This window comes from Talpa europaea, assembly GCF_964194135.1.
Source record: "Talpa europaea genome assembly, chromosome: 15".
Lineage (NCBI taxonomy): Eukaryota > Metazoa > Chordata > Mammalia > Eulipotyphla > Talpidae > Talpa > Talpa europaea.
In genome coordinates, this window is record NC_140083.1 from 56,002,071 (window position 1) to 56,021,596 (window position 19,526).

Below are 19,526 nucleotides of genomic sequence, written 5' to 3' on the forward strand. Positions count from 1 at the left end.
CCCAGTGAAATAAAACAAGGCAAAACTCTAATACTGGGTAAAGATTGTTATTCTCAACATCAAACAAGTTCTCCATATTCTGAAAAAACATTTTCGTCCCATTATTCTTTTGCCTGGCCTGTTTGTCCAGTTTCATGACAAAGTGATTTGGCAGGGTCTTACCTAAAATAAACCATAGTGGGGAAGTAGAAGAGAAATATTTGGTTGGACATGATGCAGAGAATTTTCTGGCCTTTGGGTCTAATAAACCTGGTTTCCAATCTTGGTTGACCTTATTAACTGTATGATCTTAGACAAGTCAGCTCATTTTCCTTCTTTTTTTAATTTTTAATATATAAATGTGACTGTTTTCAGAAAGCAAAGAAATCTCCTTGCTTATGTCTATTTTTACAGAATGGAATTTTTGTAAATCATATCTTTTTTTATTCCTTGGTTTCTATCAATAAGTGATGGAATGAGATCTATCCCAGGGTTGTGTGAAGATTTACAGCAAAAAAAAGTGCAGGTAATAGGAATTATTTTGCTTCTAATACTGTCCTGACTTCTTGTGAGTTCTAAGTGTTTGTGATTTCATCTACCTGGCTGTGAAAGGATGATGAGAGATTTTACAAGTCCCTTAGTTTGGGGGAAGCAGTGCAATATCATGACTGAGCGCACACACCACACCAACACTAGGATGGGGGATTTTCTGTCTGGTTTATTGAGGCATCCCATATACTTTGAAGAGTGTCTGGCATATAGTAAGTACACAATAAACATGGAATGAATATTTGGGTTAATATCTTGATTCTGCTATGGACTTGGTTTGGACTTTGTACAGACTTAGGTAGAAGAAGGTAAAGCAACTTATCCACTGTCAAATAGCCTCAGTTTCTTTATCTGTAAAATGGAGGTAATAATAATAAGGGGATATGCTAGCATGATTTATCATTTTTTAAATAAGAGAGCATATTTCTTCCAATAATTTGAGAAACAGGAATTTTTGCTACTGTAGCACTCCATCAGAACACCCATTTTATGGAATTTACTTAATCCTACTTACTACAGAAATTTAGGATTTTTTTCTTTGAATAATTATATTAAGGGATTTAAATAGTTAATTGTGTAATGCTATGTTTAGTGTATTGAGTATGGTCATAATTCATTTCCTGGTGGTTCTAGTGACTCATATGAAGAAACACATAATTAATATGTTCTAATATCCTGACAATACATCAATTATATTAGTTACATGACAAAACAACCCTGGGAGAGAATGTTAGGTGTTTGCTTCCTCCACAATCTGTATGATAGGTTTAGATAGCACAACTGATGTCTCCATAAACCTGAAGATGGTGGTGGTAAATGCCAAGTCATTCTAGAAGATGAGTGCTGGTAAGCTCTATGCCAGCACAATATCTAAGAGAGATAATAGAAACTGCTCAAGTACCCTAACTTTTCCCAGAATGTGTAGATAAGCTTAAGCTCCTTGAGCATACACTGAGCAATTTATGGAATGGTGAATGATGAATTTTAGTGTCTGCCCTAGGAAAACCAGCATTATTGAAGGGAAATGTATCAATTGTACAAATCATATAGTAATAATATAATTTTATATATAATACAGTGTTTTTAATACAAATAAGATAGTAGTACTATAATACTCCAATACCATATTACTTTTGAAGCTAAAATTTTGAATCTAAAAGATGTTCTCAAAGTATGATCAAGAGCTCAGTGGGTGGAGAAATATTCAATGATCAAAAACTCTGATAAAAGGCTTTTTTTTTTTTTGCCTTAAACACAGAAATGTTTCTTTTGACAAGCCAGGAAGATCAGGATTGGGTGTCAGCCAGTTGGGTTTCTGGGAAGATCTCTCTTTGGGGATTGTAGATAGCCACCTTGAGAAAAGACTCTTGATGACAAATTTTGAAAGGCTTAGAGGCTCTAGAGAAGAGAAAGAAGGTAGAAAATAAGAGAAACTATAGAAACTATCGTAATATCAGTTAAACAGAAACAACTGAAACAACCAAGGAGTTTGTCAGAGTGTAAGCAGATGAAGTGAAATAGTATGAGATCAATTCAAAGAGAGGAGGGAGTTGACTTACAGAGGGCTTGCGGATCAGACTAAAGACACTGATGTGTTTAGTAGTGAACAAGAAGCATAAAAAATGGATGTGGTAAAAATGTGCATTTAGAAACTGATCCTGTATGGGAGGTTGGAGAACAATCAGGAGTGTTGTAGGGGTCCTGGCTACAATAAAATGGTGTTTTGACAATGGGAGCAAAAAAGGAGACATATCATGGAGGTTTTACAATACATATGTCCTGGCAACTGATTTGGATGTTTGGAGCAAGAATTGTGAGAATTCTGTGATAATTCTAAGATATCAAGGCTGAATCATAGAGGAAGAAAGGTTGCACTATTATTAAATATAATGGTAGCAGCAGGTTTGCTATAGGTAGAATGAAAAGTCTGACCTTGCTTATTGTGTGATAGCAGACTGTAGATACAAGACACAAAGGTTTATTTCTTGGTTACACTCAACATCCAAAACAGACTGGTGGGATCATTCTTCTCCACGAAGTCACTCAGGGACCCAGCATGACGGGGAGCTCCTCAGTGGGATCTGCTGCAGTAGAGGAAAGAGAGAGGCAAAATCTTACACTGACGTTGTTTACTGAATCAGCTTAGAAGTGACATCATTTCTACTAATATTTTATTGTCCAGAATTAGAAATATAGCCCCACTTGAATGTGAAGGGACTGAGGACTATACTTTCTTGTATGCCCAGGAAGGAGAGGCTATTTATGAGTACTAATCCCCTCTATTACAGATGTGCTGAGTGAGATGAACCTTTCCACAGCTGTGGGTAGTGTGTTTGTGAAAGGGAGCACAATGAATAGGAAAAAATGAATCCTTTCTCCAACTTTAAATCAAAAGTCCGATCCTGCATTCACCCAAAGGACCTTTGAACTCACAGACTTTTCTAATCTTAACCAAAAAGACATTCTCTAATTTAGGCATAATATTGATAGATACTACTCTTAAGCTTTCAGAGAAGTAAGAGGTTCTTTGCATAGTGTCCTCTCAGAATGTTCAAGAGACTTTCTAGAAGTTTTAAATATGGTTAAATAAATATTTTGTTTTAACTCTGTCACACACAGAAAATAGAGGAATCATTTGCACTTCTAAATTGTCATTAAAATCTCCTATGTATGAAGTATGTAAGTATTGGAAGTTGGGATAAATTTGTCACCAAACTTAATGTGGTATCTCCAAATATATCACTGAAATTATGCTCATAATTATTTTCATCTAGTGATTATGAGAAACCATGGAAAGTTTTGGGTGAACTTAAAGCATCCCCAACATTAGTAACTCAAGAGCTCTGGTGGCAACATCCAAGGAAGTGGATGTTATTCTCAGGTGTGTTTAAACACAACATCCTCTCTGCACCCCATGGATCAATGAGTCATGTCAACTTTCAAATCTTGTTATTTTAGAAATATATTTCATAAGACTATATATGCTATGGATATTGATTCCTCTGCACAAAGTTAGTTAGGAATCTTCTGTAAAGGCCTCACTATTCTAGAGGCCACTAAAATCATTTGTGTGTGATTCATGGGAGGAGGTAAAAATACTAACATAGCAATTTGGAAGAAGTCAATTTCAACGCTCATCAAGGGTTACACTTTGTATTTTGAGGAGTGTACGACTTCAGTGGAGGAAGAAAATTACATATGGTAGAAATGGCTAGAGAATTAGAAGTGGGGCCTGAAAATGTGACTGAATTTCTGTTGCCTCATGATAAAACTTGAATGGATAAAGAGTTGCTTCTTACATATTAGCAAAAAAAGTGGTTTCTTGAGATGGAATCTATTCCTGGAGAAGTTATGAACTTTGTTGAAGAAACCACAAAGGATTTAAAATATTAGATAATCTTGATTGATAAAGCAATGGCAGAATTTGAGAGAGGATTGACTCCACTTTATAAAGACTTCTACTGATAGTTAAATGATATCAAACAACATTTTTTCATGAGGAAAAAGTAAATAGATGTGGCAAACTTCACTGTTGTCTAATTTTAAGAAATTACTATGGTCACCCCATAAGTCAGCAGCCATTGTTCTTCAATAAGCAGCCGTCAAAGCCAAGGCAAAAACCTCCATCGGCAAAAAGATTACTAGTTTTTGAAGGCTCAGGTCATGGTCAGCATTTATTAGCAATAAAGTATTTTTTAATAAGGTATGTTAATTTTTTTAGGCAATGTTATTGTACAGTTAATAACTATGGTATATACACAAGTATATACCATATATATACACACAAGTTTTATTTGCTTTGGGTACCAGCAATCATGTGACTCACTTTATTGCAGTATTTGCTTTATTGGGGTGGTCTGGATCTGAACCCAGAATATGTCTGATATGTGCCTGTTTACATAATTCTTATTTCATTCCTGGTAATTGAATGTTACTATGTACAAAATCCTTAATTATCATATACACTCATTGAAATTTCATTAACTTTTGAAAGTTAGACTGGAGAGTTGACAGAGATGTGATATGCCATTAAGTTTTATTTATAGTAGACTATTGTGGGAATATTTTAAAATAAGGAAGTTTAAGAGATTGCAGTTTAATTGTACCTTTTCAATTTAAAGTGTTGGACTCAAATCTACTCTAAAAGAAAGTTGAACATCATAAACAGAAATTTATATACTGATTTCTTTATTTCAATATGCAGTTCATCACAGAAAATCACTGTGTGTGTGTGTGTGTGTGTGTGTGTGTGTGTGTGTGTAACCTCTTACCTCTACACAGCTACATAAAAAACCAACTCTATAATTTGGTAATCTCGGGTACATGTCATAGGGGAAATTTTAATGTAAAAACAAGTCAATAAGTTAGATTTTCACCATGAATTTCACCAAGATTTTCACCAAGAATAAGGTGCTCCTTTTTACTATTTTTTTAAAAATACAAGTTGAGAGTCTTTAGAAATGGCATGATGTAGCATGATAGTAGTTTATAGGAGTTAATGTCATTTCCAAACCTTAACTGTAGGTGCCTCACTGTCAGGGAAATCAGACACCCAGTAAGGATTTGACTTACTGCAAACATTTTATGTCTTGTCTAAGATTGCAGATACCTTCAAAAAATGCACATCACAGAAACAGAAGTTCAACAAAGAAATTACCAGATAGCATATAGTTCCCAAAGTCTGGGGTCTTTTAATCGAAGACATGATTAATGAGAATACAAGTTGTGTTCATAATATCCTGCATAAGAATATGACTATGGTTTGCTGAATGCCACTTCAGTAAAACAAAAAGCATCACACTTAATAAAAGCTCACTAGAGATAACACACACAATGTTCACACAACCTCACCACGAACACAAGTTGCTTTTATATTTTTAAATAGCCTCTTAATATCTGGTAATACAACAAAGAACACAGCTTTTAAAAACATTTTGACTGATTCAGGTGCAGGATTTCATTTATGCTTTTAGAAATAGCATTCTGATATATTTCATATATCTAATGCAAAAGCAATTGCTTAATAGTGGTATTAACAACTGCTGGTTTTCTAATGTTCAGAATCATAATTTTTCTCTTTGCTGTATGTAATTCACCAACTTCCCAACTTCTCTTTAGTCCTTTGTTCTCAAACTCAGGCCATCAAAACACAGGAAGTGACTTTTTAAAATGTTTTAAAAATAAAATCTAGGGGAAAGGTATTTCATTTTTAAAGACACTGACTATTTATGATGGGATCACAATTGAATTTAAATTTAAAACAATTCCTAATGTGACAATTCATATATTCTAGAACAAGAAGAGCAAGTACAGATTCATGTATTCACTCTAGGCATGAAAAATACATCACTGAGATATTCAGGAACTCACTAGAGTACTTATATGTAAAACAGTAAGCTGAGAGGTATGCTGACCTCTAGAAGGGAAAGTCGGTCAGGGATACTCTGTTTAAAACCTCCGCTGTGTTGTGCTTGCCATACATGTTGGGTCCCACGTTGGTAGGTGAGTGAATGGTACCAAAACTGTTGCTGAAATGAATTAAAAAGTTTGCCAAGCGTTGAGTGGCACATGTGGCCGTGTTGCACTTCTGTTTTTCCATCTGGTGACTGTAACACCAAACAAATATGAAAGGTTAGAGACTTAGGTTAGGGATTAAAGATAGCTATGTGACCCCAAGTAGCTCATATTGGAAAACTAAAGGAACAGTTTTTCAAAAGAGGCTCAATATTTTGGTATGCAAACATCCTGGGTGACTGATTTAGGTATTTTGGACAGATCCAAGACACAGTAGAATCAATTTTTGACTAGAAAATTAGAGTCATAAACCTTCCAGGATAGTCAATGTGGAATTTATCAACATTAATCTTTCTCTGGAAGTTCAGAATATGCTTCTAATAGTAATAATAATAGTGCTTTACATTCTTCTAAGTCTTGCTGATGAATCTATTTTTAAATATACAAAAAAGATGTAGAAGTAAAATTGTATGTAACCTGGATGGTATGGAATGCCATTCATCTCTCTATATACACACATGTATTTATATTCATTTCCCACATCTTCCCAGCAAGAATCAAGCAGTGTTAATTAATTTATGCTAAGTTCCCTGAGATCACTGAATCAGGAGTGTTAAGTGGTCTGAGCAGGAATCAAATTCTTCACCTGGTCAGGCACTGTGACTCTGTATGTGGGAGTTCTATCACTTTCAGCAAAATACACAAATACTACCATCTTCCTGCCACCAACTTCACTGCCATGCTTTCAACACTTTTAATGAAAAAACCAGGTAAAATGTTAAATCAAAAGACTTTCTATGTCAACAGGATTAATATCCACCACATTCTTTCAGTCAGCTGGACAAATTGCATGATAATATTATAAACCAGTCAGAAATGATAACCATGATTTAATAATTCATTTGAACTTTAACTTGTTTCTATTTACAGTTTATACCAAATCTCTATTGGTTGCAATATGCTCTCAAATGATATTGGAAATAGGTACAGAATAATATCTTTGCTTCCTTTCAGCTGATTATAAGGAAAGGTAGGGAAATAATAACGGGGAAACTGAAGTGTAGAGGGAAAGCGATACAGATATGTGGCTATGTCCAGAAGCCAGCAGATATTCATAATTTGCGGCAAATGCAATGGATTTTATCTCAGTGTGTTTACTTTGTGTGGAGAGTACTTCATTATCTGCATTTCTGTACAAAGATTGCCTAAGGGAAAATATTGTAAAATCTCAGTGACACTTGTGGATTTTTTCTCTCAGATTTCCTCCCCAATACAGAACATTTTTCTTACAGCATTAAGGGAAAGGGTACCTGTTGAGTGTAAGGTGTAAGTTTACATTGACAAACCAAATTCAGACAAAGGAAACCCACTTTGGAACTCAATCACAGGCCTTTCAATCTTATTCATGTCACCAGTTGAATCATTTCTCTTTGCATGTGTAATGAACATGGTCAATATGTTTTCTGAAAAATGATTTAATACTTTTAAGGTCTGAAACAGTAATTCATACACGAGACACCACATTCTAAATGATGATAAGCTTTTCCTGAAAAAGCAATAGGGAGTGGAATTTGACTCAGACACTACAAACTAATAAATTTAAAGTGATAAATGCAATTATGGGTCAAAATGGGGATACTCAAATGGATATATGTCCCAGTGTGTTTGGCAAATGTCTGGCACATTGGGTGAAATATTCTATATGTGAAATGTCTACATGATAATTGTTGTTAAGAGTGTGATAGGTTTTTAAATGATTTTAATGGAAGTTAGAGTTACCTAGTGGGGTCATCGTTCTGCTTAAAATAATTTAAGAGTTTGATATTTGTTGGTTTCATAATTGTGAAACTACACTCCTAAATAACACTTTTTTGTAAGTGGTTTTGTCAGGACATACAAGTACATACAGGTTTCTATCCAAAAACAGTCATTAGTATGGAAACAGAGGGTTAACATGGTTGGTAAAAAGCTTCTCACTCGACTTTGAGGTGCTTTTCCTTGATGACTACCAAGAACTGTGCTGTTGGCTGGCCTGCCTGCCAGCTAGTGACATTAGTTTAAAGCTATTGACCATTTGCACAGTTGAGGGCACAAGAAAATTCTTGACTCTAAGAGTTTAACAGCGATGACTCTAGAAAAAGAAGAACTCTTAAATTGCCCCTCTTTAAAAGCATGCCAATTTCAGAGGCTTTGTAAAAAGTTTTCAAATGGGTCCTATCTCCTAATTCTAACCTGCTATTCAGTTATCTGCTAGGCAGGTGTTTCCAATTGAGTCTTGAAAGATAGGTGGGCAAACTTTAAGACTCAGTCATAAATATAAAATAACAGCTGTATTTTTGGTGTGACTTGTAAAGTCAATGACCTCTTTAGTCCCTTCTAGACATGTATAAAAGTTGAAAATATCACAAATGAGATGACTGAAGTTTATGAGAAAAGTGACACTGAATAATAAATCTACTCAACTTCCTCTTTTTAAAGATGTTTAAAGTTTGAGATATTTTTCACTAAGACTTCTCAGCTTTTTATGAGAATTATAGAATATTACAGAGTGGAAAAGATCAGAATGATCAATTCTCTCTCCCTCACAAGAAAGACCAAACATACTGATTTCAGGAAACTTGTTAAAAAGCAGTTTGAGACATTTTCAAGTGAAACTGTTATTTCTAATAATAAGAGATAGTTAGACCAGTGTTAAAATAATTTGATAATAATGTCATATACTATTCTATTTCTGATGAATTCCATAAATACTAGTTTATTTTGGGGGTGAAGGTCCAGAGCAAATGTCTATTTTTAATGAAAGAAATAGGTAACTGCTAATTTTCTTGTCGTCATTCAATCTTTCTGTGAGTTTACTAGAAAAAAACTACATGCCAGTTTAAAAGTTATTTTTAGCCACAAAAAACAATTGAAAATTACCCTCAATTCTGAGAACAACCTCTAAACTAGATAAGCCCTGAAATGACAAAGGAAATCTTATGATGATTCTTGCCATTTATTATATATGTAGGTGTTTTAAAAATCTTTACATATTGTGAGAGACTTCCTCCTTTACTGAAAACACCCAAAGGAAAAAAGATAAGATACTGATAATGAGAAGAGCTATAATATGAACCAAAGCAAATTCTTTTCAAAAGTAAATTTTTTTTTGTTTTTGTTTTTGTCTAAATAGCCATTTCAGTCCCTAAGTATAGGTGTATCAAAACTGATTTAGGCACCAACAAATTCTAATAGTATTCATGACATATGAATGAATTTGGATTTAAGGGTGTTAAATAAAAGGAGAATTCCATTTTAAAGGCTTTCCATTTGAAAGTTGCAATTACTGCTCACATTTTCACTTGACAGATTTTAGATTTACTTAAAATTCTCCCTGAAATGACACTTTCCAAAATAACCCTCCTTAGGAAATCCTGATGTGGAGGGTATCCACTGAAAATGTTTTCACGTTTTAAATTACAGTTAGAGCAGCTCAGAAGTAATCTCAGCCCAGAAGAATATATTTTTTCATGATTGTTTAATTAACACAACAGTTAACAATATAGAAAGGACTCCCTAAGAGTAAATATGATTTAACTAAATCTTCTAAATTTAACTTCACAAAAATTTTCATTTCCCCCTGATTTTTTTTTTCTATTTCAACTTCCAGAAGGATATGTAAAAAGTTTGGGACAGTGCCAGAACCCTCTGAGGAAAAAGATCTCACCTGCCAGAAAAAATATGGCTTCATCAAATTTCTCAAGTCTGAGAATCAGGTTAATGTAGTAGAAATGACTATATTTTTGGTTTTTCCTGTTTGGTGGTCTGGCTGTGACCCTCTTAAATTCCAACAGCTAATTTCTGACAGTACTGGAACTTTACATTCCTGTCTGCTAGAAGTTTCATGAGAGAGATTCTTCAGCCACTGACACTATTCTTAGAAAACACAGAACACAAGGAATAGTTGAACAGCTTAAGGTATTGCTCTTAAGTCAGCAAGTATTTAATTCTAGTTTTCCCTCATTTTACACAGAAAAATTTTAAATTACTAACCTTTCCATGGGCATAGCTTTCAGATGATTTAATGCAATGTAAAGTACAATGAGAATGACCGACAGTTTCAGGATGCACATTGCTTCTCTAATTTCTTGAAAAGAATAATTCAGCACTGAAATGAAGACATTTCTTAGTTCTGATTTAGGGTATTTTAAACTAGAGTCTACTTAAAAATATTTCTTAGAAACATCATCTCCAAGGATCATAATTTTATTGATAGAGTCCCTTAATCCTATTCCAGCAATTTTCAAATATTTTCAAAATGTTCTTTCCTGTTTCCCTCCTCTACTCTTGCCCTATATTATCTCCCTAGCCCTTCTTTAAAATAAGTCATATGTTTAATGCAAATTTTTAACTTCCCTAAATAAATAATACTTTTTCAGAAAAAAGGAAATTCTTTACCTTTTAGTGTTTCAGAGTCAGCAGTATCAGAAAATGCCTGTGACAGCAACAAAACTTCTTGAAAAATACCAAGCTTGCATGCACTGGAGCATTTATTTCTCCACTTGCTACTCAGAAGTCCAGCTCTTATACACCGTTCACACCTTTCCCAGTTCTGAAATCAGCCCAGCGAGGCTCTGGCATTCATTTCCATCCCTCTAGATAGAAAGTGCCTGCAGATGGCAGAGGCAGATGGGTCATCATTACATTCACACATAAGCAAATATTAATGAAGCTGGTACAGATTCTCAGTGCAGTTAGTTGTATGTCACACAACAAAGGTTGAACTTGTCATCTTTGGAAAACGCCAGGGTGGATTTTCAAGGATTAAGTAATAGGCTCTCGGAAAGAATTGATAAAAAGAAATGATTAAATATATCAACAAGTATGTTTCTATGCAAAGACTGAAGACAGGGATACCAAGATGTTGAGTTTAATTTAAAGGACTCCACGGGCTTAATCCCCAAACATTCAGGAGTAAATGGACATGTAAGAGCAAGGTGTATAAAAAAGGACATTTAAGAGAATCGAAAGACATTTTTAATGAGGTGGGGAAGGGAGTATTAAAAGCATAGAAACAGTAATTTTCTTTTCTTTCTTTTTTATTAATTTATTTTCTTACATTGTTGTTGATTTTTGTACCATACTTGATTTCTCCTCTCAGGTGTAGTCCCCATAATTCTCCAACCACCATGGTACCCGTGAACCATCACCATGGTCCCTTGTGCTCTTCCATCACCTATTTTGACCCCTTTCTGTCTCCCTCCCCTGCTGTATGCATCATATCTATGGTTTACCTGCAAGTTTTGTCTTTTCTCCTGATCCTTTGTTTGGTTTCCATGTATTCCCCCTATAAGTGAGACGATCTGATATTTTTCTTTTTCCTTCTGACTCCTTTTGCTTAGCATCATCCCTTCCAGCTCCATCCATATTACTAAAAATGGCATGAGTTTATCTTTTTTGATCACTGAGTAATATTCTATTGTGTGTATATACCACAGCTTCTTGATCCATTCTTTTTTGGGGCATTTATGTTGTTTCCACATCTTAGTTATTGTAAATAGTGCTGCAATAAACACAGGAACTTAAAAGAAACAGTAATTTTCTTTTTTTTAAATCTCTCTCTTTTTTTTTTTAAAAAAGATTTATTTATTTATTTATACAAGTACTGGGTACAGTCAGAAGTGTGGGAGGGTGAGAGAATTCACCAGAGCCAGAGCGGGGAGCAGAGCAGGCAGAAGGACCGAAGTACACTGCTGAGGGGAGCAGTGGGCCGCGGGAGAGGTCTGCGTGCCACGTGGGACCCTCCTCCAGTGGCCGGGGAGCAGCCGGGGATCGAACCAGCGTTGCAGAGGCTGCGAGCAGCTTTGGAACCCAGTGCTCAACTGCTGCGTCACCGGGGAGGCCCGAAACAGTAATTTTCAATCCACAAATTAATTTGTCTGTCTATAGAGAGACATGGTACATAACTACATTACTATGTACTCTAACATGTTTTCACTGACATTTCCTCTTATTATATAGAAAAATCAATGTATTTTCTATTGCAATAACACTGGTTTACAACACTGTATAAACCAGTCTTGATGTATGTCACCACACCCACCACCAAAACACCGATAGTTCTTCTGTACCATACACTTTTGGGTCTCCACACTTTGTTTTCACTCCAACCCAAGAAACATCACAATTATTTGAAGGAACAAATTTGATTTTCTCCAAGTGTTTTTTTCCTTGTATTTCTAAGTTGTATTTAAGTTAATCTTCTAAGTTGTGACAAATTATTATCATATAAAGCAACAAAAAAATCCAACAGTCAGTGAAATGTGCTTGTCAGTTTAATATAAAAAGTGGGGAGTTCTCAAAGTTCAAAAAACTTAAGTTTCCTTACTTCATATTCTTCTTCAAAGCTGAGGGATACAGTTTGAAGATGTTTAGTAGTTCTAATTATTCAATGATTGTGTAATACAGAGGCCCAGAGATGCCAAATAACTTGCCTACAGTCACACATCTAGTCCGCGTTGGTATCTGGACCACAGTTCATTTTAGACCCAAATGCCTGCTTTTACGGTATATAGTTACTCTGTTTTCATAACATTTTTTTTTCTATGAGATGTTAAAGGTGCTAAATATAATATTCAAAAATTGATTCTCTCTCATCCCTGGGGAAATTAAATGTTATAAGGAAATGTTTTACCTGAGTAAAGAAAAGGAGGACCTGACATTTTTGGTCCCACTTGATGGTGATGAAACTGAGATTCAGAGAGCATAAGTAATTACTTCTCTGACACTTTCATCTCTCTTCTCTACCACCCTCCTAAAATATTTTAATGAACATTTGTAATGTATCAATATTACCTGTATACTTTTATGTACTTAAATTTTTTATGGAAATTTTCAAATGTATATAGAATTGCAAGTGATCAGCAGATCTCTGTCATATTTCCTCTGTATAACTGCCTACTTTCCTCCCACTGCACACTAGATTAGACCAAATACTAGACACCTTATAATTTTATATGTAATTTTTTTGTGTTATACATATAAAAGATAAAGACATTTTAAACAACACAGGTAGAATACCACTATATTATAACTTAAAATAAAGTTTATAGTAATTCCTTGGTATCATTAAATAGTTCATTCAGTAGTTACATATTTTTCAATTTATATAGCAAAATTTTTTAATTGGTTTATTGGATATAGAATCTAAAAAAATAGTATTTGCTTGCTCTCTTAGGACTTTTTTTTAACATATAACTTTTCCTCCTTTCTTTTTTGTACACTTGATCTATTGAAGGAATGAGGCCACACAGTGTGCAGAACTCCCCACATCCTGGAGTTTTTGAATGGCATATGTGTGCTATCACTCAACGTGTACCTTTCCCATCTGCATTCTTTTCTGCAGGTAGTTTGGTCTACAGGCTTGATCCAATTCAGGTGTATTTTGTTAAGAATAGTCATGTGCTATTTATGTTCTAAGAATTGCATCAGGGGGCATGATATGGGGTTCAGTCTCCTCTGTGATGTTCAGATTGATCAGCAAGGTCAGATTTGTCAGTCAATTTCTATTCTTGTTCTCCATCAGCCTTTTACTTATTAGTTTTAGCAATAATTGGTAATAATTGCCTGTAATCATGTTTTATTATAGGTTGCTAGGAGTGCTAGTTCAAGTCTATCATTCCTTCTACATTTACAAATTTTACTTGTGCATCATTGAAAATCAACAGGCGTATACACTACACTGAGTTCACCAATAAAAATCCAAATCTATCCTTCACTGTAAAATTGTCCCCCTTTTCCTAATTTACCCACCCCCTTTTTCTCTGTCCATTTTCAATTGGGTTATTTGTTTTCATTGTTGAGTTTATGAGCTCTTTATATATTTTGAATATTAACCCCTTGTCTGACACAGATGTATAAATATCTTCTCCCCTTCAGTAGGATGTGTTTTCATTTTGATGCAAGTGTTTTGGCTGTTCAGAATCCTTTTAGTTTGATGTGGTCCCATTTGTTTGTATTTCCCTTGCCATTGGTATTGTACTCCCAAATGTCTCTAAGTCTGATGATGTCAACGAACTTATTGCCAATGTTTTCTTCTATGTATTATATGGTTGTATCTTATAATCAAATATTTAATCCAGTTTGAACCAATATTTGTGTATAGGGTTACATAATACTCTAATTTTATTTTTTTCGCATGTGGATTTCCAGTTTTCCCCGTACTATGAAGTCAGACTCTCCTGACTTCATTGTAAATTCTTGGCACCTTTGTTGTAAATTAGTTGTCTATTTATATGTAGTTTTATTTCTGGCTCTCAATTCTGTTCCATTTATCTCTGTGTTTTTATTTATCAATATCATATTGTTTTAAATACTATCACTTAGTACTGTAGTTTGAAAGTGGGGAGCATAATATCTCCATTTTTACTCTTTTTTCTTAGGAGTATTTTTGCTATTTGGGGCTATTTGTAATTTCAGATAAATTTCATATTGTTTCCCAATTCTGTGAATACTGGGGATTTTGATAGGGACTGCATTGACCTGTATGCTTGAGTAAGATGGCCATCTTGACAATGTTATTTCTTCAAATCAATGAGCAAGGAATTCCTTTCCATTTTTTTGTGTCTTCTATTCTTGTCAGGTGCTGTTGTTTTATAACTTCATTTGTACAGCTGGAATAAAATGTACATATTTAAAGTGTACAATATGATTGGTTCTCACATATGTACATGTGCATATAAAGCTCTCACCTAATCAACAGATAATAATGAAAACAAAGAGACACCCTGCTGAATGGGAGAAAATATTTGCATATTATATGTCTGACAATAGACTGATAGACTGATATCAAAACTATAGGAAGCTCATGCAACTCAACAAAAAGAAAACAAGGAACCCAATCAAAAAAGGGGGCAGAAGAGCTAAATAGGCACTTCTCTAAAGAAATACATAAGAAAGGCCAGTAGGCACATGAAAATATGTTCACCATCACTTATTATCATCAGGGAAATGCAAATAAAAACCGCAACGAGATACCCACTTCACACCTGTGAGAATGGCTCATATTAAAAACACCAGAAACAAGTGCTGGTGAGGGTATGGAGAAAAAGGAACCCTCTTAGACTGGTAGTGAGACTGTAGACTGGCCCAGACTATTGGAAAGCTTTGTGGAGGTTTCTCAAAAGCCTAAAAACAGTTTTACCATATGACCCAGCAATTCCACTCCTATGTATCTACCCAAAGGATACAAAGCCACTAATTTGAAAAGAAACCTGCACTTGTATGCTTACTGCAGTACCATTTACAACAGCCAAGCTAAAGAAACAACCTAAGTACCCCAAAACAAATGAGTGGATCAAAATGAGTGGTCTATATACCCCATGGAAAACTAATCAGTGATCAAAAAATGTAAACTCATACCACTTGCAGCAACATGGATTGAGCTGGAAGGGATTATGCTAAGTAAGATAAAATCCAGAAGGAGGGCCTCCTCTGGTGGCGCAGCGGTTGAGCACTGGGCTGCGAGGCTGCCTGCAGCCTCTGCAGCACAGGTTCGTTCCCTGGCCGCTGGCGAGGGTCCCACCAAAAAAAAAAAAAAAAAAAAATCCAGAAGGAGACATAAATACCAGATGGTGTCAATTGTATGTGGAATATAGAGAAACCAAACAAAGAAACCAAACAAAGGCAAACTAAGAAGTAGCCCCAGAAAGCTAACTATAGAACTGAGGCTACTAGAAAGGGAAGGGGATGGGATGAGAACAAAATTGGAAGGTAGCACCAAGGACTATGTGGATTTCGGTAGTGGGTACACTGTGGTAACTACACTTGAAGGGGGAGATCCCTATCCCAATGTTAGTGCAATAATAAAAAAAGTTCATTTTTTGAATGGATAAAGAAGGTGTGTTCTCTCTCTCCTCAGCCATAAAGAAAGATGAAATCTGGCCTCCCATGGTGGCGCAGCAGTTGGGCGCTAGGCTGAGAGGCTGTCAGCAGCTTCTGCAGCGTCGGTTCATTCCCCGGCCACTGGTGAGGGTCACACCAAAAAAAAAAAAAATAAAAAAAAAAAAGAAAGATGAAATCTTGCCATTTGTGACAATATGGATGGAACTTGAGGGGATTATGCTAAGTGAAATAAATCAGGAGGAGAAAGACAAAAACCATATGATTTCACTTACCTGTAGAATATAAAATGGGAGGGGAAGACATTATCAAACCAAAGAAAAATAAACCCTTAGACAGACAACAGAATGGTGGTAACCAGAGGGAAAGGAAGGAGTAAGGAGTGGGTAGGGGGAGCCCATGGATTGGTGAAGGGTGATAGCAGGGTGTGGGTGTGGGATGATATATTTCAGTTGCTAAGATAAGAAACTGTACAGCTGAAGCCTATATAAAGTTGTAAGGTTACCTCAGTGAAATAATCCACTCCAAAAATCATTTTATATTGGTCAGTTAATATTGCAAACTGATAATTTCAGCAGACAATTTCTTGCAAATTTAATCTATGTTTTCTCTAACTCTAAGCGGCAGAGGCTTGATTTGTGTTTACAAGGTCATGTTCTTGAACTTAATCTTGGGATTGGACTGAACCTCTGGAGAAGAGCCAGACATTTTCAAATATGAGCTAAATGAAAAGAGAGAAAAGAAAAAAGTGTATCACCAGGTCTACTAGAAAAATCACATATTATCTCCTACCAAAGCCACCAAACTCTGGTCGTTGTTATGTATTTATTTTCCTATGGATCCTTCAGAAAATACACAAATAGCCTGAGGAAAAATGTAAAATTTTACAAAAATGTAAAAAGCATGTTTTTTTAGATATTAATAATTTCATTTATTTTCTAAATTTTCAATAATACAAATTATTGTGACTTTTGAAAAAGGAACAGAACTCCCTAAGCCCTGGTAATTCAGCAACTGTCCCTGCCACCTTTATCCTGAGTGGAAAGACAATACAACAGTCTCAGAAACAGCCAGGAAAGATAGCAGAGAGGAGGGGCCGTTTTGTCCCAGGAGTTGTGCCTGCCACATTCCTTGTGGAAGAAACCACTGGAGCTTGTAAACAGGCTGCAGGGAGCTAGCTACCGAGATAATAATTCCCTCTAACATAGTAATTCATCTCGGTTCTAGAAGTAATTTAAGAGAAGCAAAAAGAGACACAACCGAGGTAGGACCTTCAAGTTGGCACTATCTGGGATTAGCAACAGGCTGGAAAAGATCTTAAAAAGAATCACCATCAACACAGGGCTAAGTTACCTCTGGGATAATCTACCCCACAAAATAGAAGCAGTGATCAAAAATCATAACACCAAAGACCCCAGGGACTTCAGAGAATAGGTATGATACAAGAAAAAGCAACAAAAAAAGAGTGTATATGCCTTCATCAAGTAACAATATGCATTGATATGGACAGCAAAAATGGGCAAAAAATGAAAATAGTCGAGTGGTATTATGAGTGATGATTTTATGCATGTCCTGTAAGAAGGGAAAGTAAATGTGAGCCAAACAAGTCATCAAAGCCACAGAAGATACTGGCTCTGATGCGACTTTAAAACATTTCACTTTGTGATCTCAGCCTTCCCAAACTGGGTTCCCTGATCAGTTAAAAGGTGTTTTGTTTAGAGGGATTTGTGGAAACAGTCACATTCAAAGAAGAAGGAATTAGGACCACAGGAAATCAAGCAGGGGTCATTATCAGAGGATTTTAATGCTTATGACTAATGTGAATTTCCAAAATACAGATGCATTTCCCAAATTAGTGGGTTAGCCATATCCTCCTTCCCCACTGACAATTTCTCAGCATTCCTGGCACACAGAATAGTAGAAGAGCACCTAGGGCCCCTCCTCCTGCCTCAGGAATCTCCCTGTGCTTGGCAAGTAGGGCCCATTCCAAGAGCTGGCCACCATGCAGGGCAACTAACTTTACTCTGCAAGCAAAGGTGTAATCGTGCTGAAGGGGGTACTTGGCCACATGCTTCCCAAGTCAGATGTTAGAAATATGCTGAAGAGGGTGTGACTGGCAGCTGCCGAGTCTCTAAGTTGAGAGGTGAAGATTACTTTTTCTTTCCCAAGTTTGAGAGGTATTGTGTTTTTGATGGCAGGGTGCCTGTTGATGTAAGTTGTCTAAGGTGGATGTCATAGGCATAGTGTTTAGCCCTTTACACTTAAAACACAATCTAAGGTCATTTTTATCTATTACAAAGAATGAAACCATCTTGACCTCCCAATAGAAAATATGCTATTGGTACTGGATTCACCTGACCTGCTGATTTCATGTTTATTCTGATATGGACTTGTTAAGTCTGTATTAGACACTTAGGCCCTTGAAACAGTAAAAGAATGAACGGTTTATACTTTCTGAGATCTGGGTTATACTGGATGTGAAACCTGAATTTTAAATTCTGTCCCTTGCCTACAATCTGAGTCATATCTCTGCTTCTTCCGGAAAATGAGATGAGAGGTAGGGCATGGTGTTTGGAACAGAGTCAAGGCCTTGCTCCTTGCTTCTTACTTGTATGCACCTGGGGATCCCCACCACCCTAGGACTCTCCAAGCTGGAGACCACAGCTGTCTGAAAATGTATTGGGACTCAAAACTAGCTCAATAAATGGAAGTTTTCTTTCCCATCCAATCTCATGTGAGGTTTGCACACAAAGTCTTACAGAATAGCACACTGGATTCTGACATGTTGTTACTTTTCCCAGTGGTGTATATGTGCGAGTTCTCTAAGGGCACACCTTGTTCAGAGATCAACAGACTTGCACCCATGAGGGGACTGCCAGTTTACTGGGTGTCTTCGGAGAACCCCCATGGTGGGATCAATTAACAGTTCCATTTTCCTTTGTCAAACTCACAGTCCACATTCCACTTGATGCTCCTGGGAAGGAGTTTCAGGGTTTCATTGATCTTCTCCAGGACTGGCTGCAGCTTTTGCTTCTGCACAATCTCTGACTGGGTGGCCTCAACAATGTTCAGCTTCTTACTCTCAAGTTTCTCAAACAGCTTCTGCAGGACTTGCCCATCATACAAATCTTCAGCCAGATCCTTCACAGTGATTCTTTCTCCAACCAAGACATCATTTTTTAAATTATTATTTTATTTCATATATTTTTTACATCATTTTTCATTTTTGAACAATGTATGCATTTTCATCTTGATTATAGTCCCAATACAATCCCCCCCTCTTTTTTGACCCTACTCCCTCCTTTCCACACCCCCCAGTGTGTCTCTGGTTTATAGTTGCTTGTTGATTTTGATTTTTACTTTATTATAATTAGTCTTTTTCCTGGTCCTTATTTAGGTTTTCTAAATTCCTGTTATGAGACCATCCAGTATTTTTCTTTTCCTTTTGGCTTATTTCATGGAGCATCATTAATCCAGTCAATTAATACCTTCATCAGTTCTTGGGGTTTGGGGTCACTGCGTAAGTTTGGAGCCACCATTGTTCGAACTTCATTCTCCTCCAGCATCAAGTCCTGAGGGTCCAACTTGAATGGGATCAGGTTGAG

At 36.0% G+C, this 19,526-nt stretch overlaps 1 protein-coding gene across 1 annotated transcript; it reads right to left on the reverse strand.

Annotated features, from left to right (window-relative positions):
• Positions 1–5,944: 5,944 nt before the first annotated feature.
• Positions 5,945–10,154, reverse strand: IAPP (islet amyloid polypeptide; the record flags this gene model as incomplete). Its single annotated transcript, XM_084256014.1, has 2 exons — positions 5,945–6,134; positions 10,075–10,154. The coding sequence occupies 2 exons, from the start codon at positions 10,152–10,154 to the stop codon at positions 5,945–5,947; spliced, it is 270 nt and encodes an 89-aa protein (XP_084112140.1).
• Positions 10,155–19,526: the final 9,372 nt, after the last annotated feature.